This window comes from Electrophorus electricus, chromosome 9, assembly GCF_013358815.1.
Source record: "Electrophorus electricus isolate fEleEle1 chromosome 9, fEleEle1.pri, whole genome shotgun sequence".
NCBI lineage: Eukaryota > Metazoa > Chordata > Actinopteri > Gymnotiformes > Gymnotidae > Electrophorus > Electrophorus electricus.
In genome coordinates, this window is record NC_049543.1 from 18602025 (window position 1) to 18629524 (window position 27500).

At 42.4% G+C, this 27500-nt stretch overlaps 2 protein-coding genes across 5 annotated transcripts in view; one reads left to right on the plus strand and one right to left on the minus strand.

Annotated features, from left to right (window-relative positions):
- The window catches only part of tp53bp2a (tumor protein p53 binding protein, 2a), a 25803-nt gene extending 890 nt beyond the window's left edge, over window positions 1–24913 (minus strand). Inside the window, exons 1-20 of one of the 3 annotated variants that reach the window (XM_035530061.1) lie at window positions 24477–24913; window positions 24268–24397; window positions 18033–18180; window positions 16069–16182; window positions 15194–15264; window positions 14663–14764; window positions 14004–14178; window positions 13484–13665; window positions 12585–12749; window positions 9655–9702; window positions 8753–8951; window positions 6920–7039; window positions 6653–6789; window positions 6032–6446; window positions 4574–5325; window positions 3584–3721; window positions 3204–3337; window positions 2810–2976; window positions 1015–1214; window positions 1–652 (exon numbers count right to left, since the gene is read on the minus strand). The exon at window positions 1–652 is cut by the window's left edge and continues 890 nt beyond it. In XM_035530061.1, coding sequence (XP_035385954.1) covers window positions 611–652; window positions 1015–1214; window positions 2810–2976; window positions 3204–3337; window positions 3584–3721; window positions 4574–5325; window positions 6032–6446; window positions 6653–6789; window positions 6920–7039; window positions 8753–8951; window positions 9655–9702; window positions 12585–12749; window positions 13484–13665; window positions 14004–14178; window positions 14663–14764; window positions 15194–15264; window positions 16069–16182; window positions 18033–18180; window positions 24268–24294 — 3336 coding nt within the window. In that variant the 5' untranslated portion in view covers window positions 24295–24397; window positions 24477–24913 and the 3' untranslated portion in view covers window positions 1–610. Of the gene's footprint in view, window positions 653–1014; window positions 1215–2809; window positions 2977–3203; window positions 3338–3583; window positions 3722–4573; window positions 5326–6031; window positions 6447–6652; window positions 6790–6919; window positions 7040–8752; window positions 8952–9654; window positions 9703–12584; window positions 12750–13483; window positions 13666–14003; window positions 14179–14662; window positions 14765–15193; window positions 15265–16068; window positions 16183–18032; window positions 18181–24267 lie in introns of all 3 variants that reach the window. The other 2 variants (XM_035530060.1, XM_035530062.1) reach the window with 2 other exon arrangements.
- Window positions 24914–26301: 1388 nt separating this feature from the next.
- LOC113586675 (exportin-5) overlaps window positions 26302–27500 on the plus strand; it is a 16745-nt gene continuing 15546 nt past the window's right edge. For both annotated transcript variants that reach the window (XM_027024981.2, XM_027024982.2), the window contains exons 1-4: window positions 26302–26524; window positions 27085–27206; window positions 27307–27379; window positions 27465–27500. The exon at window positions 27465–27500 is cut by the window's right edge and continues 102 nt beyond it. In XM_027024981.2, the coding sequence (XP_026880782.1) occupies window positions 26423–26524; window positions 27085–27206; window positions 27307–27379; window positions 27465–27500 (333 nt within the window). In that variant the 5' untranslated portion in view covers window positions 26302–26422. The remainder of the gene's footprint in view (window positions 26525–27084; window positions 27207–27306; window positions 27380–27464) is intronic.

The following is a 27500-nucleotide window of genomic DNA, read 5'->3' on the forward strand; positions in this document are numbered from 1 at the left end:
CAAAGAACACATAGCCTGCTCACACTGAAATGTATTTAACAGGCTCAATGGTCACTCACTGATTTCATAGCCAACAGGATACATAGATAAAGACGACCTCTGTATATAACCCCCCCCCCGAACAATGTAGAGAAAGGGCAGCTAGATAATCTCCCCCTCAGCAAACATCAGAATCTCTTGTTCTTCCTATTATAGAGTACTGCCCAGTCATATTCTAGGGGCTACTCTCACAAAGATGGTTATGGTATTGCAGAGAGTATGAAAAAAAGAGGTTTCTGAGGGAGGAAAGTATTTAAAAAAAAAAAAAAAAAAAAAAAAAAAAAAAAAAAAAATCAGACAACTTCGGGGAAAAAAGTGCTTCAGACGAGCCAAAAGTGTCAGTGGTCCTTAACCCATCCAAGGTGCGGAGTGCAGTTTGCTGTTGGTTTCTTTTTTTGTTCTTCTGGGGGGGGGGGGGGGGGGGGGAGATAAATCCTTCATGTTTTGGTCTCTTCATGACTGCTTAGCGTATGACTGTCCTTAGCGTAGCTATGGATGATGTGCAAGTCTGCGTGTCTGAGCAACACAACGACTGTCCTATGGCGTTATGTGCTCTGTGGCAGGGGTGCACTTAAGCCAAGCTCCTTTGTCTGGGTTTTATTCTTGGATACAGCTGTTTAGAGAAATGTTAAAAGGAAGAGAGATATGCTGTATGAAAAATACTTGATAGAACATAATATTTAGCAATTCCACTATATTAGTCTTCAAATGAGTTTAAATTATTTATTTACATAGTTGCACAGTATATTACAATTTGGAACAGAAAACATTCAGATGTTGTAAGAGGTTTTACTTTTAAATTACTTTGGGGTTTTTTTTTTGGTTTTTTTTAAACTCAGTTGGGGTTAACTGTCTTTAGAGCACTTCCATAGGCACTTGCTTGTAAGAGGTAGCCAACCAAACAGCGGCACTGCTTGGATTAATTTGGGGGGGCGGGGCTGAGCTCCGCTTTCAGCTGTGCACCCCACTACTCACCCCAAGCAGGTTTCTGGGGATGTAGCCCTCCCTGTCGCCCATGCGTGCCCACCACCATTCGACCTCATCCTCGTCCTCCCTCCGCAGCACGGTCATGCAGTCCCCCTCACTGAACTGTAACTCATCATCTTCCTTGCTCTCGTAGTCCCACAGAGCGTACACCACACCTCTGTTCATGATGCCCATCTTCTCCTGGACTCCTGGAGTGGCAGACGCAGTGCATGGTTAAAATGGAGGCATCAGCTGCATGTGCTCCAGGTCCAGGATACAGGGGCAAAGCACAGTGCTTTTTACAGTGCACGAAGGGGCACAATAATTACTGCATTAGAAGCAAATACAAAACAAAAATAATAATAATGAAGCATAGCACTTTTTAAAGCAATTTTGCAAGTGCTTTAGCACTTAAAAGTGCTTTATATTGTTTAAAATGGGACATGAAAGAAGGGACAGAATTTAATTTAACAGTAGAAACTGCATCTAATTTTACATTATTTACAGTTACTACTCAATTACTGTTCCAAACTGCAGGTTAAAAGCCATCTATATCAAAGTAATGCAGCAAGTATGAAGGCAAAGAACCAGTGAGGATGAAAGAGAAGGCTTGGGCTCTTCACAAAGGACAAAAAAAAGAACAGCCGATCTTCAAATAAAAAGTAAAAACAACATGGCTTTAGTTAAAAGGCACCTTAGTCATTTTCTGCATTTTCTTACAAATTCAAATAAACTGTAAAACATATAACAAGAAAAAATAGAATTATTTTAGCAATGGCATCAGTACGTGCAATAGTCGCCTGAGAAAACCTGTTTGGAAAAAAAAATTGCAATGACAAGGTTTTGTTTACATTGTTTACATTATACTCTCCTCCTGGACAGGAATGCAAATACTATCAATATAAAGTGCAGAACTTTGTGAGTGACAGACTCATAATTAATTGAACAGATCACTCTACATCACATTCTTTGGGTGAAACACCTTCAGAGAAATATGTAATGCTGCATCAAACTCCCTTGCATGTAACGGTGCTAGCTAACTAGCTATCTAACACAGGTAGTGGACAAACTCTCAGAAGCATTACAAAAAAATATTGGACAGCAAAAACGCTCTACTATTCTCACTATTCTAAGTGTTTATGGGTTTCAAGAAGCTAAATTTCATAGTGGGCAACACCACATATCAGGGTAAAATTCCAACACCATCATACTCCCCAGATATGGGAGTTTGATGCACGCTCTTCCCAAATACTCATGCTCTACCAAGAAGAATCTGTAAACATGATTGGACAATAAATTAAAAATGTACAGCTATGTCACCATAATTAGCCAAGTAGAATAAATCAATGATTTGCTGATGCTCATCATTGATCTACGCTACTGCATAGAAGCACTCCCACCCTAAGGTAATAGCTACCATACAGTTTACTGTTGCTAACAACTTGTTAAATAATGAAGTACTATTAATAAAACAGCCTACCTCATCACTCAAAGTGAAGTCATGACAACTTTGGTAATGCTAGCATTACCATGACAACATCATTTATACCAGAAAACTATAACTGAACGCTGCTGGCCACTGTAGATCTTAGAGGTATGCTGCGTGTTCAGGGGCAGGAATGGAAGGCAGATATTTATTTTAAAAAAATAATTAATTGAATAAAAATAAAGCGATCCAGCACTGCTGTGTGTGTTCACTTAACCACTGTTTTTTGTTTTGTTTTTTTTTTTATCCTAACTAATGCACATTTAGGTCCCAGTCATGTGACGAGAGCATGGGAGGGAACGCTGTGGGCACACTCACCATAGAGGAACTGCGAGCACTGGGTGTAGCCTTCCTCCATTTCCTCACACTTATCCGCTGCCGTCTGCATGTCGCTGTAGGTGGTGGCGAACACGGCTGCGCCGGACTCCACCAGGAACTTGCACACCTGCACGTTATTGCAGGAGGCTGCACAGTGCAGGGGGGTCCTGGCGTGTGAACACAGATGTGCTTTTTTGCCACTGTTCTAATGCCCAGTGTTTTTGGGTTTTTTTGACATTGTACGTTCACACTTTATTCTGCAGGTAGAAAACTGATCACAATCTACCTAACACATTCTGGAGAGAGAAGTCCAAAATAAATAAATTACTCTGTATTTAATGTATCCCTGAAACTAATTAAAATGCTGAAAATTCTTGTTCAGAAAGTGACTCACCAGCCGTCACTGTCAGCGGCATTGACATTGACTCCAAACTGCACGAGGAACTTGACGATCTCGGTGTGGCCGGCACAGACGGCGTTGTGTAGAGCTGTGATGCCTTCGTCATTCGCCTGACTCGGGTCCTCAACCTGCAGGGGACAACAACAAAAACTTCACATCCTTCTTAAAAAGCACAAAAACGTACAAGAGGCTTAGTAATTAAAAATTAGGATGATTCATGATCTATTTTATGACTTTTAGAAAGTTTGTTCAGATCTAGTACAAAGCAAAGGGAAATGCAACAAAGTCATTTAAAAAAACAAACAAAAAAAAAACAACACTCCGTGTGCTCCAATTTTTTTTAAGTAAAATAGTGAGGAAATGAACTAAATCACCTCATAGATGATCCTTTGCACAAGGTCAAACTCGCCTTCCAGGGAAGAGTCCAACAGCAGGGCGAGGGGGTTGAATTTCACCCGCATGCTGTGATCAATGCGCTCAGACCCAGCCTTCCGCAGGTTCGTCCGTTTACCCTGAGAAAAGCAGATGCTTCGTTTCACTTGGAGAGCCACAGCCTCGCAGCATCTAGCAGCCTCATACGTAATGTTGTGCCAACGTGGTTCCTCAACACTTCCTCTGCCTTGAACCCACAATCCCCTATTGCTCCTACCACTCAAAAAATATGCATGGACTGAACTGGTGTAAAAATGCACTGGCTTGGCATTAACTGGATTGCATAAGACGATTATAGTTGTTTTCCTCCTCAAATAAAGAAATCCTTCAGGGTTTAGTGGAAAACAGCTCATTACGGGTAAATTCAGTGGCACTAAGAAATGGGCCGTTTCATTTACTGCAGCTGCGTAGGCCTTATTTGGCAAAGCTGCTTTAAGAGAATCAATGGAGCTTTCATGGAGAAATGGTGAGCTCTGCATGCATGTACAGGAAAAGGGAAAAACACAAATGTTCAATTCGAATCAATGAGGGAGTGCATACATAAAAGTTCAGCAGTGTATCAAATTATGGGCAACAAATAGAATCAACTCTGCTTTCTAATGCAACAGGTTTATAATAGAATAATTTATGCACCAATGAAGAGTGTAGCTTCGAGATTCCTGAGTTGGAGATTATTCCAGCAATCGGAAGGTTGCTGGTTCAAGCCACACCACCGCCAAGTTGCTACTGTTGGGCCCCTAAGCAAGGCCCTTAACCCTCAATTGCTTAAGTTGTACTCAGTCATAATTGTAAATCGCTTAGGATAAAAGCATCAGCTAAATGCCATAAATATAAATGTCTACGACTGAATCTTAAATGAGAAAAACAGAAGCCTTTCTTTCCTGACTGGTAGGGCTCCCGTGTGAAGTGTGCCGAGACTCACTGGTACTTACAGGCGGTAGTGGAACCTGGCCTGTGATTTCGGGAGGCTTCATGCTAAAGGTGTCTTCTCCCAGAGCCTCCTGCTCGGCGCCGCTGGGATACGGAGGAGGAGGGTATGGGGGGAACTCTTCCAAGTAGCTCTCAGAAGGCAGGGGCAGCTCAAGTGTCTGGTCTTCCGCCACAGGGGGAGGTGGTGGGGGCAGGAGGGCGTCCTCGGGCCGTGGGGCTGGGTGTGCAGGGGGCGGGGGCGGTATGAAGTCCTCACCGTCAATCTTCAGCACAGTTGTGGGCACTGGTAAGTCAGGGGGTGGCTGCTCGGGCTCCTCGGGCACGTGCTCCTCAGGGAGGAGGGGATCAGCTGGCACAGCTACCTCCTCCTCTGCAGGGCTTGGGGAGCTCACAGTGGTCTCCATGGCTGCCAGCGTGGTCTTCTGGTAGAGAAGCTTCTGGATATTGGGGCCGGCGGGCCCCTCGGGCTCCGTGATGGAGCTACGCTTCTTAAGAGGCCGTGGCGCATTGTACAGCTTCTTCCTGAGCGCCTCCAGGTCCACGTCACTCTGGTTGCGGTATGGGTTGGAGATAAAGGGCAGCAGTTTGGTGGGGCTCAGGGGCCTGGGCACACGTTCGGGCTCCTGGTTCTCGGGGACGGGGCCGCCATTCACAACGGGGGCTGCCTCCATGTCGGCGCCACTGGGCCGCTCCAGGTAAGGGTTCTCTATGTGCTGCGGCTGCGGGCCAGAGGGAATCACAGGCTTGGCGTACACTGAATACACAGCAGAGGAGACAAAAAGGGGATCAGGGAACCTGCTTTAGAGAAGACAAGATACAGAACATACACACATACAGAACTGCGTTAAAAGGAAAACAATGGTTCACAGCACTTCATGTATCCTCTCATATCACCAATACATCACAAATATATTTATAAATATATTGTAGCAAGTATGTGCTCCATGCTCTACACTTATCAAACCAATACAATCTGTTAAGATATGAGACATCAGAATGAAATACTGAAGTACTATTACAACTTCACACTGTGCAAATGTAAAACTGAACAAAAAGTCTGAAAGCACCACTGAGTAAACAACTGATATGAATTAATTTCATTTAACAAAGTTTGAGATAAAATGTGTGGCAGCGTTCCAGGGCATTATACTGGAAAATAAACCAAAATATTGACATTTAGGAGTTTCCCAGTTTCAGTTAAAAATTGTTCAGATTAAAAAGAATTTCCAATGATGATTCAGCACTGGTAATTCCAACAAAGCTTAATCTTTGCCCTGGAAACCATTAAACTATTATGTACCTAGTACTGATGCAGCTGTAATTACTTTTAAAAGTTCTAACTTTATAGACTTAGCCACTGAAAGGACCCCTTACTTGCAGCAAATTGTCAAAAAAATAACCCCGCTTCCTGAAGATGCTAAAACCTTGTATGCTTCCCCACACTCAAAAACCTCACTCACTGCTGACAAAGTTGTTGCGATTCTGGGAGCGGTTCAGTGCTCCCTGCACCCCCGGCTGGAAGCCTTTTCCTGGGGTGGGCTGCTTCGTGTACATGGAGTAGATTGAGCTTGCCGCCAGCGTCTGGGGTTTAGGCAAGACCTGCCCGCCTGGGTCCTTGGACCCCGGGAGCTCCGGGGTGAACGGCCGCACGGTGGCAGCTGGCGGGGCCTCTTGCTTAGGGGGCAGGGGTAAAGTGCTGCTCTGCGAGTTGGGAAGGATCGCACGCGCATGGGAGCCGGTGGCTTGCTGCTGGTTGGCAGGCTTGTTCTTGAGGGACAGCTTGCTGTTCTCCATCTGACCACCGGAGGGCAAATTGACCTGCCTGGGTTTGCTTGGCACCGGAGGTGGAACCTTGACCATGTTTTTAATGCCACTCTGCACATGGGAAAAATATGGCATGGGAAAATAAAGTCAGTCATACCTTAGAGACTCATATGCATTGTATGTACAGAATTCACAAACCATTCAGCAAAACTTTGACATTCCCACAGCCATACATCCAAGTCTCTTGTTAGTTTCCACTACTAGCACATTTAAATGTTCAGGCAAGATCAAATCTCCAAAAGCTGAATCTGGGTTACCTGGGCGTCCCTGACGAGGTCGTCGCTGCTCTGGTTCTTACGTAAGGTCGCAGCAGGTGCCTCAGCGGCCTCGAGCATGGACACTGGGCGCACCCTGCGGTCCTGAAGTTGAGTACGTTTCAGCACCTCCGCATCATCTGTGAAGGGACCGGAAGGACACACATTGCTATTCATGGCACAGATAGACTCAGTCCTAACCCCCGCTGTGTTCCAGAAGAGTTATTAGTTAGGTGTACTGAAATGGAGGCGTGGGTGGGGTGGGATCACCTTGCTCAGCCGCGCCTTGGCTTGCCATGCGCGGGAGGGTGGAGGAGCCGTGGGTGGTGCTGGGCTCGGCGGTGGGGGAGCTCCACTCGGATGCTTTAGACAACTTCGCTGACTGCAGTCCTAGAGGAGGATATAGTGAGGTTATGCAAGGGACAGTGCTGAGACCATGCAAGATCAGACTGTCCACGAGTTCAGAGCTTTGTATAGATCATCATCATCATCATCATCATCATTTTTTGTTTGTTTTTACTGGAAAGGGAAAAGAAGACAAAGGCCTGTTTGCACTCCAAAATAGACAAGGAAGCACTAAAGAAATTACATCAGGTCAAAGAGATGAAGCTTGCTTTGCATATAGAAAGCATTCGGTCTTCAGCTGACAAATCTCTCAATGCAAAAGGGAAACACATACAACAACAAACTTTCCAGCATTGAAAACATTTGCTATACTCAAGTAGCAACAGAAATGGGCTAAAAAGCAATAAAGGCATCTAAAACTCTGAACACTATTAAAAAGAGCATCAGCACAGCTTTAACATGCCAAAACTGTAGTCAAATGCATTTCAAAGCGTGTTCTCTCTCTCTCTCGCCCTCAGACGCACACATGCAAACAGCCAACACAGCAGAACTGGCGTGTACCTTTTCTTTTGGTCCGCAGTTCTTTCAGTGGCTTAAGTAAGAACATTGCTTCTAAAAAAAAAAAAAATGCAAAGCACAGACAAAACTGAACACAAGAGGCACTGGGACAGGCATGGGTGTGTGAGAAAATGGTGAATATCCCACTAAATCGAGGAAAGAAAATTAGCAGGATCTGCTGCGCCTTGCCCATCCTCTCCAACATCCTCTCTGCTCCTGCAACACTGTGGCAGAGTTGTGAAAACCTGTTACATTTAATTCTTGCCTATCCCTCAACAGAGGGGCAGGGGTGAGAAAGGAGGGCTTGTGGAGGTCAGAGAATAAAAGTTATGGTGCTTTTTTATTAACCTCTGCTTTGGAGGAGACCTCATCTATTTTTGATGAGCACAAATGGATTCCCTCCACTTGGAGGGCTATTTAAGGTGGGTGATTAATGCTGACACTTTCCTATGAGAAAAGGCAGAGTGGGGAGAGATGTTCACCCTAGTGTGGCGTATTTATACTAGTGGTCTCATGATAGGCCAGTGTCGAATGCCACGGCAACAAGGCCACCAGCGGCAGGATGCAGAGATAACAGGTGCTATTTCTGACTTTTGCCAGGATTTGAATTAATTTAAGCACTTATGTTAATTTCACGAGAATGAAATCAGAAATTAAACACAAAAATGTACTGCAATCTGGCAGCAATCAAAGAATTTATTCTTCAGTCCATAAATCCTTAAGCAGATACTGACAAAGAAAAAGCAGATATATACAATATGTTAGAGTTTTTGTTTCTACAAGAGACAGGCAGAAGGACAGAGAGAGAAGTCATATCAATGGGCCACTGCATCACAGCACACCAAAGTCCAGTGTAGCTACCGTCAAAGCTGAGCGTTACACCAACACTGCATTCCTCCCTTTCTAAAGATGATCCCAAATGCTTCTCTCCTGCTGTGGATGTAGAATACCAAACTAAGCTTCACACACTAAGCATGACAAACCAATTCCAAACAAACTTCCGCCTTAGCACAGCCTTGGCAAACAGGCCAGTTACGAAACTATAAACTATTTTCAGGGCATGTTTCCACTCAAACCCAAGAGCCAAGCAGGTTTTCAATGCCAATGTGTTGTTTTTTTTTTTTACAGGCTTGATTGCAAATGCGCACTTAAGGTCCCTGCCCAGCGGCTTGGTTCTGCAGCGGGTGCTGAGAAGTTTACCTGGACCGGGTTTCCCCTGGGCGAAGCCCGTGCCCCTTTCTTGAGGCGGCAGCGTGGCCGTGCCGTCCGGGTAGGTGGGCTTCACAGGCAGGTCATGCCTCACTGTGCCACGGGGCATGGTAGATGATTGGATATACGGCCCCACCGCTGCCACCCGGGACGGACCCACCGGCTGAGTCGCGTAGCCATCAGGGGGCACCTGCAGGAAGGAGGAGGTTAAACACAGAAAAATAAAGGGAACAAAGAGGGGGAGGGAATAAAAGACAGGAAATGGGGACATAAATGTTAAGGTAATTACTATTTTTTGCTATACATTACACTTCCAAGAGCAAAGTTGTGGTGAGTACTATTGGTAATAACTTTTCAGAATTTACTGTTAGCTGAATAAAAGGTTTCATTTCATTTTCTCTCTTGCAGCTCGAGTCTTACAAACATTTATGATAGAGGTGATATACTGTCTTTGGCACCAAGTGAGAGGGAGGGGGGGAAAAAAAAAAAAAAACAAAACAGCAGACATTTTATGGATGAACCAATGATTTTAAAAAAAAAAGAGAGAGAGAGAGAGAGAGAGCGAGAGAGAGAGAGAGAGAGAAGCCTACATACACTTCTGTGGAAGCCAATGTCACACGTAATCCCTCAATTCGAAAGCAGTACATCAGCAATTACGTAGTGAATGGATCCAAATCTCCACTACTGCCAAGATGGGTTTTCAACCATGGGCAAAAGAAGCGTAAACTTTTCCGATCGCAATATAAACCTCTTATGTGACTCAAACTGAAATCCACTTAACTCGCACAGATTTCATGTCAGAAAGAAAGAATACTTTTCTCCCCTTTCCGCTTACAAATCTGCTCGACTTGCATGGACGCAACTATTAACAATATCCAGGACGGTGGTTTTACCTTGGCATGGGCGTCTTTGGAAGGCTTCTCCTTAACAGGAAAGTCATTCTTGAGAGAAACAAGAACAAGGAAACTTCAGCAGGTTCAAAAAGAGACGAACACTCTTGACTTTCTCTTAAAGAAAGATGGTCACGTTGATCATGACGCCGGGGAGAGAGCGGGATGAGGTTTGTGTTAGTCTGGCATAAGTCAGAACAAAAGGAAGTCAACAGATTAAGGAAGTCATATAGAGAGCCTGCTCAGGTTCAAACTGTTGTGCTTGCCTCACAGAGCCAGTCAGTTCTCTTGGAAGTAAGGTGGGGGGGGGGGGGGACCACAATCTCTTTGTGTTAGTGTGAAAAAGCAGAGTCATTAAGATTCTGCGCAGGGCGCCGCTAAATGAAGCTTGCGGCGGCATGCACAGTGTGTGCACTCATTTCTCTTTCGGCCACCTCCAATGCTATGCATTTAGAGTCAAGCAGGAGGTCTTCATAAGAGATGGGGGAGTTTAATGGGGAGATTCCTTGTCTTATTTTGCCATCAGAAGGAAAGGCATAGTGACTTCCAATAAAAATGGGATTTATCCTCACCTTAAGAGGATGTCTAAGGTGGGGTCTCATTAAGTTGGGATGTTGACCTAGGTGCTTTAGTAGGTGCAAAGGCAAAGTTTTCAATGACTTGGCAAATTTGATTCATGTTACAAGGTTTGCTCATTTTCTGTAAGTATCGAGGGTTCCTTTGCTCATAAATGCACACTTTGTCCAGATTGACTGAGGGAAGTACAAATGAAAAGTGGCAGAGATGGAAAGTATGTGGATAATTGTTAACCAACCACCAATAAACCAAAGCAGAATCAAACTGAAATTATTATTTTAAGAGACATTAGCTCCTTAATCCAAGGTGTAATTTAGCCTTCAGGCAAAAATGTTAATGAAATCTCCAGTGGTGAAATCAACTGGCTGATGAATGAACTAAGCAATTTCGCTGATGCAATATTTAATTAAGAGCTGTGGAGATAAATGAGTCTTTCCATTTTTGGAAGTGATGTCAAAAATCAGTTGAGTGTCAAGATGGATCAAACAGGCTAGGAAGAGAGAAGGCAACCCACAGAACAAATGAATGATTAAGTAAAATAGATGACATGCACAACACCATTCTGAGAATACAAGATCGCATCATAAAACAGAGGGAAAATGGGGCGACATCCCTTTGACCGGCATGCTTGCCCAAGGGACCACTCCACTTCCCACTATAGATATGCCTTAGAAATCACGAATTGCATGGACAGCAAAAAATAATTTCCTTAGCAGAGACTAATCTAGTCAGTTCATCTTGTGTGGGTTACACATACTACCATAAAATCACTGTCAATTAGAAGGAAAAATCTCATTTAATTTGTGAGATGCCCAGAAATCAAACATCAAATGGTAATCTGAATTGCAGGGAAAAAATAAATAAATAAAATAATAATTTTTATTTTCATATTCTATATATCTATCTTACTTTAATCTGTGCAAGGTCTAAAATGCTTGAGATCTGTGGCTTAGAAGAAAGACAGTTGACAGACTTAGAATCCACTAAAAGACACTTTATGAAAGACAGCCATCAATGCTTGAGGGATTATGCTTGAATTACAACAGAATGAACTCTACTGTCTCACCTTTGGCATGAAATTATTCCTTATAACAAGCAAATAAACAAGAAACTGCCAAATAAATAAATAAATAAATAAATAAACACTGAGCAGTAACTACACTGTTGAATTATGGCACTTTGATACCATATCAAAGCAATATTTTAAACCCTTTTTAACATGAAGTTGTCATCAATTCTAAGAGCCTAGAATGACACAAATGTTCCCCATCTATTGCCAGTCTACCTTTTGAATAATCATAAGAATCTGATTCTCCCCCCCCCCCCTCCCCCTCAAAATCTCAACTTGGGTAAAAACAATTTCCAAATCACATGAGCTGCAATTTTAGTATTTTAAGTCTTCTTAACAAGACTTTTTCCATTGCATTAATTTTTAATAATGCTGCAGTCTAAAAAAGTAGTAGTAACAATAACTATCCATCAAATTAGATTCAGGTAGGAACAAAAGAATTATGAATTATGACATGATATGACAGACCACGAACAACTTCCCGGATCTTAACTTCCAAAACATCACAACTTGCTATTGAGAAATTTCTAAATTATTGATAAATTTCAGAATTTGCTTAAATCTGATACATTTCAGAGCTCAGAACCCAGCTCAAAACTACTGTTGGTGTTCCATGGATATCAAGGGAGCATTCTGAAACAAGCAGTTGACAAAGTTACAGGGCCAGCATCTTAGAAAGCTTAACAGCAATGATGAATATGAGCTCCTAGCAATGTCAGAATAAAAGAATCTCCCCTTTATTTGTACTTCCTTAGAACAGTGTGAAAACAGGTGAGACAACTGCTACTGAAGTGTTTCTTCTGAAAAGTCAGCTATGCTTGAAGCTCATAAGGGGGTGATGAGTGTGTGTCTGGCAACAGCATAGAAACAGGCGTACATTTGTTCTTATGTGTCCCTACCTGCAGATTTCATGACAGAGATTGATTTACTGTGTTAAATGTTACATTTCATTAGGTTTGAGATATTACAAGACTTGGCAGTTACCAGTTTAAGGCACATGGAACTGTCATCATGTACCTTGTAGAAGGACACTGAGTGTGCATGACTCCTCAGCTGTGATGCATCTGCATTATTCTCTTTCCTTGCGCAAGATGTCATTAGAATCACAAGAGGTTTGCTGGAGTAGCATTTATACAACCACAAATCTCAATGGGTGTGAAGACATATGACTTGTGGGTATTTTGACTACAATTCCGGGCACAGCTGCTCAGATTTTTTGGCGCCTCATTGCTCGGTAGCAGTGAAACGACCAGACCAGAAGTAGCCAGGGGACGTGAGGGGCGCTCACCGGAAGGTTCTCCTTCTGCTGCAGCGCTGCTTTCTTCTTCCAGAGGCGGTCACGGAGCTCGCTGACGCGTTTGTCCATGGCAGCCACCTCCTGGTTGCGCTTGTTCAGGTTCTCACGTTGCTGCTGCAGCTTGGCATTCTGCTCCTGGTTCATGTTGTTCCTCAGCTGCACATGGGAGGAGACACTTTAGTGCAGTCGGCGGTTAGCACAGGCCACACTTCAGAACCGTACCATCACAACCAAGGGGCTAAGAACACTTTACATTGCAGTCACTGTTACAGTGTAACACGAAGCAACATTAACTTTCCATTAACTTCACATAGAGCATGAGTTATACATTGTTACTCAGTATGTAACGCTGTATTTAACGGCATAGTTACAATACACTAGTAGCTATGTAATGTATATAAGCGTTACCAAGGGGTCCATTCATGCTTGGCTGAGGATAAATACTTTCAACTCCACTACTTCACAACAAGTGGACTGGTCTACAGTGACCTCCCTGCTGCCCATAAGAATGCATTCAAAAGGATGCTAAAGGCAAACCATGAGCTCAAATAATTTTAATAAATGCAACTTTAATAAACACAGGCCCAGATTTGTAACCTGAGGACTGAGAATGGCTGTGTGCCCTGTGCACAAACCAGAAATCTTATTATGTCTCATTACTAGAACTCTAATGGGCATGCACGGTCATCTTGAAATGGCAACAGCTGTATTAGGCTGTATTGGTCCAAATACAGTTGGTAGCTTAGGTCAACCTGCAGTTTTGCAACAACCGAAGGAACAAAGAACAACAGCACATTAAAGAAAACTGAAAAGGAGAAAGTTCACCTAGGTAAAAGCATCTACCCAATAAGAACAAACAGCTAACAATCCTCCACCTCAAGACCACTCACCTGAAGCTCTCTGTAGAGACGGTCCAGTTCGGCCACAGAGCCCTGGTTGTCATGGAGAGTGTCCATTTTGCCGTTCTTTAGCATCTCCAGCTGCCTACTTAGCTCTTCCACTTTAGACACAGCCACCACCAGCTCCCGCTGTTTCTGCTGGAACAAGTTGTTCATCTGCTCGATCTCCTCCACTATAATGCAGAGGTGTGAACAGACGGGCGCATGCGCACGCACACACGCACACACGCACACACGCACACACGCACACACGCACACACGCACACACGCACACACGCACACACGCACACACGCACACACGCACACACGCACACACGCACACAGCTTAGCCTCATTACAATGCAATTCCATATGCCCAAGTTTGGCCAGAGGGCAGGACCAAGCCAGCTCTTTTAAGAGAAGCAGGGCCTCCAGCTTTTCCAAAGTGTCGCTTTTTATTGCGAATCGGCTGGACTGTATTTTCCAAGCCGTGCTACTGGTGGCTGAACGCGTCTGGGCCGTGGCGACTCACCCAGTTTGCTGTTGCTGATGCGCTTCTGCTCCACCTGGCCTTTCAGGGCACGCACTTTCTTCAGCCGTGCCTCCTGCTTCTGCACGTTGTCGCGGAGGCGCTGCAGCTTTTCCTGCTCGGCCGCCTGCTGCTGCTGCCTGTGCTCCTGCTGCTTCAGGTGCCGCAGACGCTGCTCCTTCACCAGAGGGAGAACACGAGGGCATTACGGGACAGGAGCGTGCATGTAGGTTCAAGGATCGGACACGTGGTCCGCTTAAAACTCTTCCCACAAAGGTGAACGAGGCAGTAACTCTGGTAACTTCTCCAGACATCACAGAGCTTCACATGTTACTAGTATCCAAGGTCTCAACAGCTCCTTCTAAATACAGCTAGCAAAATCTGTTACACTGAGAGCCAGCTCTCATGCCATGTATTGAAGATGTCGTGTTTTGGCACTCTACTCAGGAAACCATAGCAATGTGTCTCAAATATCCACATTTCCATGTTTTCCTGTACATCTGCCATTTACTATTGTAAAGTCAGTAAGGTAAAAAGTCACTTCTCCAATCTGCCTTGCTTCCCCTGGTCCAGTCTGCCACTACCTCGACTCACTTCCCGTAGATGCCCTCTCTACATCCCTGTGGCCCCAGTTCTTCTCTTTCCCCACATCCCCCCTCTACCTTGGAGGCTAGGAGCTGTTGCTGAGCATCAATCTGCTGCTGTTGCCGGGCAGCCATCTCCTGCAGCTCAGCCAGAGTCATGTCCATCCGTGGAGCAGCCACCTGCAACACAGCATGCTTCAACATTAGCCCACGACAGATGGAGCACACACGCTCCCACAAGTGCCAGGCGTACATAGACACACATGCAACACGTGCATGTACACAGAAGTACCGCTCCACATAACGCACATCTCTCACAAAGCTCAAGTTTCACCAAAGGCTTTTCACACGAGAATAAGGCAAACTTTACAAAGTTCCTGTTGCCTTTCCATAAACAAGCTCACCTTTCCTGTGAATTTACAGTGAATTCCATTTAAGCCTTCTCAATCCACAGTAACAACTGGTTTTCTTCCCTAAACATTTCTTTAAGACAGAACACGAGTAAACACCTACTCAAACACAAAGTCTCAGAAAGATGTTCCCTGGAATAGTGATGAGAAGAACATTATATTTTGCTATCTGAAAATGGGCATTGGGATGATCACTAACCCCATTCTCCATTCTTCTATCGGAGGATCCTTTAATCCCGTTCCTCTTCTGCTCTATGCCCCTGGTGTTCCCTGTGAAATGGAAATCAATAAATAGTTGCCTTTAGGCCCCTATATGCCACACCTCACGAGTTCAGTACTCTTCTAGGCAACCAAAATGCACACAAAATGCCAGGGATGCGATTGGGGGAGGGGGGGTAATCTGCAATGTCGAAAGGGTGGATTTCTGTAAAGGTTGGGGTCACAAGCCGGCCATAAAACCCTCGATTGCACAAAATTAGCAGCAAGCTTTGCCTCGGTGTAGCAGAACAAAGGATACAGTGTGGATCTGTGAGTGGCCATAGCCCACAGATTTACCATGGTTCTCTGAGCAAGAAGCCACAGTGACTTTTCATCAAGGGAAAGGCCAATAAAGTCAAATAAAGTCCTCTGACTAACAGCCACGTCTTGCATCGATATAATGCGCACAGGATACATTTAAACATCTTTTTGTTTGCAGGTTAAACAAGGATTAAGCCAGATGTTGAGGAAAGTACAGCTAGTATCAAATTGTCTTAAACCCACAAGCAAGAATAAAAGTCCTCTAATATTACACAAGATCAAGAAGAGTAAACCAGCTTTTCCTGTGTGAACTTTAAAAAGACCTTATTTCACTTAGACCATACCAGAATATTTTAATTAAATCAGAACCACCACACAGGCCAGCTATGGGACTGGTACCAGTAATGTGGATTCCCATGCTATTTGGGCATTGATCTGTCCTCCCTGGCAAGGGAGATTATGAAAAGCTCTCTGCCAGACCTGTCTGGGACCCCTGTGTGCGGCAGGTCTGCTTGAGCTGTTATCAAAGACGCGGATAGGACGGCGTTGACCCACCTGCCTCTCGCCCGGGTGCTCGGTCGTGGCGCAGGAAGAAGCGGACTTCGGCCCTGCGTGCCCCCCACCTCTGTATCAGATCCAGCATCCTCTCTCCCTCTCCCATGGCTCGCTCTGTACAGAGACACACAAACACACATGGATATGTGCCTATACTACAGACACACAAAGTAGATCAGCTCACTCTGGTAGCCTCGCGTCCCATAGCTAAGACAGGACAGGGCTGGGCAATATGGGGAAAATGTGACATCACAATACCTTTCCATGATACCCAGTTTTGTTTGTTTTACTTGATAATGTTAAAGTGTGATGCACCGGTGCTTTAAAAGGTTATTATTACAAAAATCTATATGAATACAACAGATATATGTAGGCACTCTAAGAAGGAACAATGGGAAACAATCCATTTCCTAATATTATCAATGTACACATTTATATGCTATGAATAAAACTAACACCAGTTTCACATGGACAAGCATTACAGGGAAATGTGACATTCATTTGTACATTTCCATTCTATAGTTAAGTCATTACAGTAAAAGGTATCTGACCTTTGGCCAGGGTCACAGTAGAAATTATCTACAATTTGCTTTTGACATCCATTAGCTATTTTACTACAATTAAATCAGCCGAATGTCGATTCTCTCTCTTACTCCTGGGGTTTAATTTATATACCTTTACAGAGAGCATGAGGAATAGTTTTACACAAAATTTCATGGCAAACTTTTGCTTTTAAGGAAACAAACAAACCAACTTAAAATAGCTGTCAATGCACTGAACAGTTTTAACTCAAGTTTTGACTCCAGTCTGTACCACTTATGCCCGTTCCAAGGAGCATCTGTGCATTACTTGCCTTGTTCCAGTTGCAGTGTTTGGATAAGATTTCCATGGTATACATTCAAGTCAACTTAAGCCAGTTTAATGAATACATATGAAGTGAGTAGGGTGGTTTAGGCTAGAGAGACAAAAGTGGTTACAAAGAGCGTCACTTTAACTCCTTTAACAAAGCTTGAACTGGTTCACCTGAGGATTTGGTATCAGCAAATTATCAGGTGTAGTATTATAACTACAGAGCAGGCTGCTCTAGCTCCACCATAAGCATGAGAACTGCTCTGGTTTCTCCAAACTGTTCAAGTGTATCCTTGCTATGAGGAAGCACTTTAAAACAAAACAACTGACAACAATTTCACTTGAATGCAGACAGACAGCTTCAGCTTGACTGACTGCTGATCAGCATTAAGTTTCAGAGCTGACAAATTTTTGTGCTCATCCATGTAACAGGTCATCGTTAACTCACAGAATATCTGGTGCAAACATTCTAAAAGGGGTCATTGTTCAAAATAAGGTCTCAGTTGAAAGGCGGCAAAGTTGTGCGTACAATTGCGAGGGCATGTGTGAAAAGAATTCCCATCAGTGATGTCATAGGCCTGTAGTAAATAAGACAGTACTTCAAGGCCTTTCTAGGATGACAGAAAAGCTTACAGCCACTCGGCTTGCTCAAAGCAGTGTCACCATGGGAACGGGCCACAGCAAAATCTCAGGTACTTGAGAGCTGAGAGTGCTTGAAGTCGGTGGCAGGATTGAAGCACAACCCACTGCACCAAAACCAGCACTCTGGTTTCTACAGACAGTTAGCAAAATCACATTAGCATATAAAACCACAGTATGGCTGCACTTAAACCAGGAGATTGCTAGCTGAGAGGCATCAGAAATTTCCCTAGCAAATAAACCAACAGCAAATTAATAAATAAAAAATGTTCTCCCTTCTATATAAAGACAGCAAAACTAGTAATCAAAAAGAATCACCACCTGATAGCAAGGTTCTAGGAATCATATCTAGAACTTTTTTCCGCCATTTTTAGAGCTGGACATACTCTTAAGTCTACATTGGTCATTTAAATCCATGGACTACATTGGCGGTCAGAGTTCAGTGTATGACTGGAGGATTCCTTCAAGTAACTTACCAGAGCCTCTCCAAACCTCGGCCAGGTGGCAGTCCACCTCACCCGGCTCCTTACACAGCTCCACCACGTCGCGGCAGATCGTCTCCGGAGTGATGGGCACCTCCGTAAAATGCTGGTCATTGTTACTGAGGTATACGGTCAGAAACATCTGCAAGACATTTGAGGGTGCAGTGGTGTTAGAATGTGCCCAGCAAGCTTTTCTGACAAAGACCAAAAGCTCACCCATACTCAGACAATACTTATACTCAGAAGTCCAGAACTTAAAAGTAGAAGATACCAATAAAAATGTTAAGCACTGTGAAAATAAACAGAAAAATAGCAATGCATAAATATAACTTCAACTATCAATGGAATATAGACAACAGACAATATCAGACTGCAGTGTGATTATGTTTTGGTAGCCGAGCCCAGGTGAAGACTGCTGGCCCTCTCAGACAAGCCAGCAGGCTCACCAAAAAACCCTTGTGATCAATGCCCTCTCCTTTGCCCTTACTGCCTCTTGGCAGTGACTACAGCAACTCACCATTCCAGTAAAGCAGAAGAGTGTCTCCCGCTGACACAGTTCTGGCCTGCTAACAGAAAGCTCTGGGGTTCATGACTCAGAAGGTACTGCCCACTGAATGACTCAACGTATTGAACTTTCAGTCATATCAAGAGAGCAGGTGGTTACTTTAAGCCTACGTCCAATACTCATCTCCAAAAATAAAAAATAAAAAAGCGGTACCAATGGCCACAGAAACCCTAAGTCCCCTTTATATCCCTGGATGGACAGTATGAATGACTTTGCAGTCACTGTGTCACTTCTACTGTACAGTCTGAACACAGTCAGACTCAGACACTTTTAGATTTGAATGGCTACAATTACACGTGATAAGTTAATAATCGACTCTTTAAATCACCATGCTGCGCAAATATCCTGCCTTTGCGGAGGTAGTGACAGGATGGTGGGACAGAAGGTGGCTGAAAATTGAATATGCACCAACCACAAACACAAGGTGTTTTTAGAGCATTTGTTTACATGCAAAAATACCTAGCAGGCTCCACTTATTTTATTTATTTTTAAAAGGGATCTTAGGTGACAGAAATAATGAAAAATTACACAAATGAAAACTGTTCACACACAAACCAAACTGACATGAGAGTAAAAGTGGCGAAAGAAACCATGGAACCACTAATGTGTTGACAAAACAAATCTTGTGATTGCGGAGGCGAAGTGATTATGGTGGTGTGAGCCGGACACTGGAGCCAGCGCTGATCCTCCCCCTCCCCCAGCAACTCCCCCCTCCCCCCCAGGTCCAGGAGTTGGCACAGGTTCACAGCATATCCAAGTAAAGTTGCAGCCTGTTCTATCTCGGCGGGGGGTGTGGTGGGGTGGGGGGGTTCCTACACATGACGTGGCCAGGATAATGCTGTCAAGCAATCAGCAGGGGAGCTGAAGGGGCAGACTGAGGTATGGGGGCGTAATTATGGTCGAGCAGCACCATTCGCTCAGCACTAAAGTTAACTACCCTCAAACTGCTCATTCAGGACTCTCAATGACTGTGCCAGAGGAGTTGGCAACTCTGCAGTGGATGGGTGACCTTCGTGAAATATGGCCAGAGTGTCCTGTGGGTGGAGAGTGTGATGGGACAGAAGATGGCTGAAAAGTGTTTATGGAGCATTTGTTCACACACAAAAATACCTAGCAAGCTCAATTTATTTTATTTATTTTTTTAAAAGGATCTTTGGAAATGTATTGAAGTGCAGAAATAATAAAAAATTGCATAATCAAAACTGTTCACAAGCAAACCAACACAGGAGACAGGAGAGTAAAAGTGGCGAAAGAAACCAAGGAGACACTAATGTGTTAAGAACACCAGAAAAATGAGGGGATGCCACACCTCACTGGCCATTAAACATTCACCAAGCACAACTAGCTGCAAACTGGAACGGAAAATGCCTGCTATTCAGCGAGCTCCTCTCTCTCCATTTAGTCACCAGCATGCCGCACAGATCAAAAACCACCTCCAAGCCCTAGATCACACCAACCCACAAAGCAGCGCTCCGGCGAAGACTAGCATCTTTATAATCAAAAGGAGCAGGCACCACTGTGCTGCTTGCTGAACTCTTGGGACAGTAAAAGCTCTTTGGGGGATGCAGTTGAAAAGCAGTGTCCGCAGGTGTGTGTGAGATTTCATCTTGGCCTTGGTGTCCTTCACTGATGAAAGCTCAAGTCAGAGTTCTCTGCAGGCAGTTCACACCAAGGTCACAGCTGTGGCTGTAGTGGAGTCCCGCTGTATCTTTCAGGCACGGGTGACGTCATAGGTTACAACACACAGGTGGTGTGGGGCGTTGTAACCAAGGAAGCATCACAGAGCGCCGTTATGGAAACCAGGTGTACATCATCCACTAGGGTAAGTGTTTGAAATTTGCTTTTACACTGTCAAGAACGACCAGGCGGTAATGGGGAAGACAAGCGTTTTAAATGGTATTTTGAATATGCCAAAAGCGACATAACCATCCAAAAATATACCGCGACCAACCATGAATCTGTGAGAACAGTGCGGCAGCCCTGGTCAGGAACTGCTGGCAACATGGAGGCCACTCGCTATGGATGAGTTCCTGGAAATGAACTCATCAGGCCATGTAGGATGATGTGTCAGGGATGCAGGGCCATGCTGGGTATGGACAAACAAACATGAAAAGGGCAAACTGTAGGAAGACAGAATGTTTGAATCAGTCCCGCAGATTAAACAGACAACAGAAATATAACAGGGGGCCTAATGCAGAATTGAGAGATGACGGCCTTGGGCTACCAGGCCTTGACCACAAACAAAGCCACTTTCTGAATTTATATGGAATTATTCCAGGAATTACAAACCTTTCAAGAAATTGCTGTCTTTATGGCTGTCCAAACACACAAACAATATGACAGCATGTTGCTGTTTTGATTTTGTGGTTAATGATGAAAAAAAATCCTGTTTAAAAAGTGGAGTTGCTACATTTTGAAGCATTTTTCTGGTAAGGCACACCTAACAGTGTCATACCGATGACTTCTAGCTCCTCAACTGTTCTGTTGCAGCTCACTTGAAAGCAAACAATTCAAAAGCAATTCTAAACTTATTGTTGGCAATAAACAGAGTAAAAAATAAAAATCAAGTAGTCAATAATACCATCATATAGTCAATAAGCAGGGTAGTTCTAAAGTTAATTTTGTAATGTTCCTGCCACAAGTGATCTCACTTAATTACTCTTAAAGTAACTCAGTTTGTTTTGATCAAATCAACTGAATAGGCTGACACAGCTAGAAAGCATGAGAGCTGGGGGGGGGGGTATCAGAGCATGATATTGACATTGCAGCATTACACAAAGAAAAATAGAAGCTTGTACAATAGAGGCAGTGATGTCAAATTACCGACACAGACGACATGAAGATACTCGTCTGCACTACAGAGAGCGAATAATAAGCTCACTTGTCAAAAGCACTGTAGAGCACAATCACAGACAATACAAACTCACATAACGAAGTCTGCCACTTAAACTTTTCCGATAAACTCAACTGCCTCTGCGCGTGTGCACACACAATCAACTGACATGTCAGATTGCGAGATTTTTACTCTTAAAAACAGCAACAAATACTACACACCCCAAGCATACATAATAAAGTGATACTGAGTTTTATATATATATATATATATATATATATATATATGTGTGTGTATATATATATATATATATATATGTATATATATATATGTGTATATATATATATATATATATATATATGTGTATATATATGTATATGTGTATATATATATATATATATATATATATATATATATATATATATATATATATATATATATATATATATATGTATGTATATATATGTATGTGTATATATATATATATATATATATATATATATATATATATATATATATGTGTGTGTGTGTGTGTGTGTAATATATATTGTGTGAGATTTTATATTATATATATACATTTTTATATTATATATATAAATTATTTTAAAAATTACAACTGGCCAACAACCTCATACCCCTTGCACAACACAAATATTTACAAAACAGAATTTATCTTACAATGTCAATGTTAAAGAGTTAAATAAGGATATGCAAATAGAACAGCCTTACAGCTACCATCTATGTCAGATGGGTTTGTCTTCTTCGTCAGGTTCATTTCTTCAGAGGCTACACATCAGGCTACAATGGCACAGAGATGAACACTTGCAGAGCAGAGGGGTCCTATATGTAAGAGCAGCACAAATGTTTGCATTCTTTTTTATTAATTTGGATTTTTTTTTTTCAGGCAAACCCATTGTGATTACATACAAGTCTCACTTTCAAAAGGGGCTGTATTGAAAATAAGCCTAAATAATAAATAATAAAATACATTTTCAAAATGTATAAAATATGCAGGAAAAAGAAAAATACTTTGGAGAGATCTTATGAATCAAGTTTCAATTTGTACTTGCATCATAGCTACCTAAACAGATATCAAATACCTAGAGATTCATATAGATTCACTCCCCTACTAATTCCAGTGATGCAACTCCAAAGTGAATACAATTTGACAGAATTCCATTTGGGCCAAACTCAAAAGACTCAAACACTTCTACATAGCTCCCTAACCTTCCTAACCCAGTTGGCTAGCACAACCACCATCATTTTAAAAACACAACCGATGTTTAATTATCAGATTACATCAAAGTATTTAGTGAGGCTAATCAATAAAATAAATGCATGCGCTATGGAGAGCGAAGAATTACAAACCACCCTCTGTCAACCAGTTCAACTACAAAAGGTCTCACAAAATGACAGCATCTCTTATCAGGGATAAACAGAAGTCCATGCACAATATGCTCCCACACATGAAATGAAAGGTTCATGGTTATATTGTGTTCAGGCAAGAATGGTTCCTTTTGAACAGGCTAGCCTCACTGCAATCATAGAGCACTTAGACCAACCCTGGAGGCCTATAGCAAAATCCTGTCAACCAGTAAATATACAGGTTCACATAGCCTACATAGACATGTACATAACTAATGCAGTATGAATTCAGGAAGCAGCCCATCTGGCCCAGTAAATGTACATCCAGGAAATAATACATGTTGAGAATTCAAATGAGGTAGGATACAGAAACTGTACAGGCATCTGCAGTGTCAAGACTTGAAATTGCTCGTGTATGTCAAGGTCAACCGAAGCAAATGTGGCAAATAGTTATCTGCATGACATACATACCACTACAGTGCCACAACGACAGCCACTAATGAGCAAGTTTGTCTGTCTTAGCTCATGAACCTGAAGTAAGTTTTAAAATCTTCTGAAAAGTGCAGGTGTCGATGCCTGTTAATTTACTCTCAAATGATGATCAATTAACGCACACAAAACAAGATTAAATTACCTCCAGCTTCGCCCACCTTCATGCCAAACGCCGATGTGTTAAAGGGAAGCTTCCAGGCTGCACCTCACACTGCAGTACCGGGAATGCATCTATCAGGTCGAACTCTGGCATCGCTCCAGACTTTTCTACACCTCCTCTGTTAATCTCCTAATATTGTGTATTTGCATCCATTCTACACCACTAAATAAACGGTCAGAATCTCTCAGCCTCTTTTCAAAAGCGATACTAAATATGCTATGGTAGCTAACAGAACACCTAAACTGTGATGATGCAGTTACAACCAAGCCTGTTTGATTAAGGATAGTCCGTACGAACGTACAGAGTTCCCGTTTTAAAAAAAAAAAAAAACATAAGGAATGGCGTTTAGCCAATAAAGTGGATCTGAAAACAGCAAACTAACGAGATTGATATATTAATTTGGATAACTTTCTAAACTAGCTATTTTAGCTAGCTACCTAGAGTTAACGAGTTAAGTTTCGGTCAAACAGGAGTATCCTGACTTACACGATGTTAGAGGAATAATCCGCTAACTGTAAATGGGACAGATTAACATTCGGATATGGTTTAAAATGTTTATACATGGCGATAATAGCTCAATTTAAACTCCTTTATAGCAACTCCTGTTCATTAGTAGCGTTGGTGTTAAGATAGCTGGCTAAACGCTATATGAATGACCCTACATGGACACAACCAACTCGTAATGCAATAGCGCTGGGATCGCTACGATTTTTTTAACGTTTAACGTTAGTTTGTTTCTATAGACACAAACATGCAAAATCGACCGCAGAACAACAACTACGTTAATAACACAGCCATGCATGATAAAACCTACCGGCATCATCTTGGTTTCGTAGCGCATTTAACCAGTTTCTTCTGAATCCCTTTTGTCCGTGGAATTTTTTCCAAGTGAGGAGCCGAAGAACGACAGCCAAGTCGACAGATAGCCAGCTAACGCTAGCTAGCTAGCCACGGATTGCAGCCAAAAATTATTTCAGTACTTAAAAGTGTTCTGTAAATAAATTAGTCAGCTAAGAGTTTTACCTTGTTTTGTTTGACTGTTAGAAAATAAATGAGATAAAAGTCACCGTCACACTATTCCGTGTCTCTTCATAGCTTAGCGTACTTCACGACCTGTTGCAGTTCAGCCCCGCGGTCCGAGGCCTATTACGTCACAGAAAGTTCACCGTAGCGACTACCTTGGTGCCTCTTATTAGCTAGCTGCTAGTTGTTAGCTGTTATAGCTAGCTAACGTCCAAAGTTTACTAAGAGTAGCTACTTTGTTCCCTTATATTAGCTAGCTATTAGAAACAACCGACGTATTTGTTGCAGAAATACCTATTGAGCGGATGGTTATCGGTTTACATCCAGTTTCAAAATGTTTCAGTTGGATAGTACTTTCAGGATATTTTCCACAACTCTGCGTCAACTCCAAATATCAACTCCTACCCTTTCATAGCACGCTTACAGCCCAGCCCAGACTGACGTGGGATTGAGAAAACTCATCCAATTGGAATTTCAGCTCCGCCCTGCTGTCGTCGGAAACCGTTCCGAGGGTACAAATCATCCGGCTTTGCTGACTATTTATTTTTGGGGGTTTTTCTTCCAGTTGTCGAGTTGACAGTTGGAACTATGGTAACTAGGTACTCGCATAGCTAACCTGGGTTACCTGCTTCTACTATTCTAAGCTTTATTGCAAACCATTTGAGTTCTGAGGTCTTTACAGTGTGATGGATAACTACATAGATAGAACAGGTACTCGTTTAGAGTTTATTTTATGTAACAGATCTCAAGCCATATTCCATGAGGGATACTTTGCAAGTGTTTTCCCCACGCTAGACACTGATTCATCTTAAAATATTTAACTAGTAAATTGAATCAGATGTTAAAGCAGGGTAAATGTTGAAGAGTACATAGTAGGGGCGATACAATTACTCTTCTAGGTCCTGCTGACGATGTCCACTGGCCTTTGTCTTTTTGTCTAGTCCTGCTAGGGTTTGAAAAGGCTTATTATAGGGGTTCAGTGCTCCTGGTAAACTAACCAGAGTTTAGCTAATGCAACTATCTGAGGTCTGAACATTAATATCAGATTAGTTTGGTGAAGGAATGGGTGATTAGCTGAGTTGTTTGTTGGAGCAAGCGGAGAACTGATCCATGCAACCCTGGAACTGGGGACCTGGACTTTAACTCTTTTTTTGCATTTCACCATATATATTTTTATATGTATGCAATTAATATTCTATTTACATAAATCATTGTAGTGGAGTGCTACATGTGTTCCATTACAAAATTAATTGTTATCATTACAATTTAGGGTAACACTGTAACATTAACAGGCTATATCTGATCTTTTTATTATTATTTATAAATATATTAAATAACTCCCATTCTCGCAATACTTTACCCAAAGATAACAACTTTGGTATGCAGAACCTCAGTGTAATTAATGTGGAAGTGAAAATAGTTATGTCTGCAAGTCAACAAGTTTTTTTGCCTGTGAGACCTATATTATTATGTTTAGGTTTCCATGGTTCTGTGTAATCAAGCATACACAGTAGACTACATGAGAGTGAATCAATGGTCTGCTAGAATATGAAATTAATAGAAGGACGTTCAATTACAGAAATACATTTAATAACTAAAAATAATTAACAAATAAATATCTAACGTTAAAGGCACAGTCTGTTTTTGTTCGTATCAAAATGTATTCATAATCAAATCAAGTGAAGCAAAGCAAAAGCACTGGAAAGAAGTAGACTTTATTTTCCTTAACCATGTGGATATAAAATTAAAAACTAGTATGAGACGTGAGAGAGAACTTCATAACCCATGATTCCACGGGGGTGTTCATGTGCCCGCCCTAGTGCTGCATGTGTACATGCTGTTCTCCAGAGCATGTTAAAGATTCTCTAAGCGTATGCAGTTAGCAGTTCTGCCGGTGATTGTATTATAGCGTACTAACACCTTTACTTGGTGCACGTTTCCAGAGCATGGCTGATCCAGTAGCTGCGATGTGCGAGCAGCTAATTAAAGCTGTAAATGTGATGATGGATGCAGAATCTAATCAACGATATCGCCTGGAGGCCCTAAAGGTACCCAAAGATTACCGGCTAGCTACTCAGCTAACTTTTCAGATAGCCAGCTAGCTAACTTGCGTCCAGCAAGTTGAAGGCTGCAGAGATTCCTACTGAGCTGGTTGCAATTTATGCTCAAGAAACCGTGTAGTTGGTAGGGTTTTTCTTTCAATCACACCTTCAGTGGTAGCCAGGTTATTTTGTTATTTAAAACGAACAAGACACTAGCTAGCTGTCTAGCCTCCTCGGAAGGTTAGATAGGTAGCTAGCTAACTAGCCACCTAGCGAACTTTGTTCTGAAAATATTAACTAACCTGCCTAGCTGGATTAGATAACTAGCGAAATCCTTTGGAGTAAGTAACTAGATAACTAGATAGCTAATCTGGGGTCACCGTGTTTATCCGAATCCCCTGTTTATTGTTACGTTTGGGGACAACATAATGCACGATCCAGTTGATAAGAGAGGCTAGTGTCCGATGTTGATTTAACATAATTAGGTTGGTAAACGGGAGTGGTTATTTAACCGCATGGAAACGTTGCATGAGACATAACTGAATAACAGTTTATTTTCCTTTCAGTTTTGTGAAGAATTCAAAGAAAAATGTCCGTTTTGTGTACCATGTGGCCTTCAGTTATCGGATAAATCGCAGGCAGCAGTAGTTAGACATTTTGGTCTACAAATATTGGAGCATGTTATAAAGTAAGCTATTTTTTGAATTATATAAAACATCTATTCTTTGGTCCCCCTCATCGTATTTTAAAATTTATGCCCTTTTATTGTTGTGTGTCGATTTGAGCAGGTTTCAGTGGAACAGTATGCCACAGCAAGACAAAGTCCATTTGAAAAACTGCACAATGGAGCTGTTAAAAAATGTGAGCTGACACGGTTTTTCATGTGCAAGTATGTGGAATTTAAAATAATAGACATATTGACCTCATCACCCTCAACCCCTTTTAGGGCACATATCCCATTTTGGAGGAAGAAAGTCATATC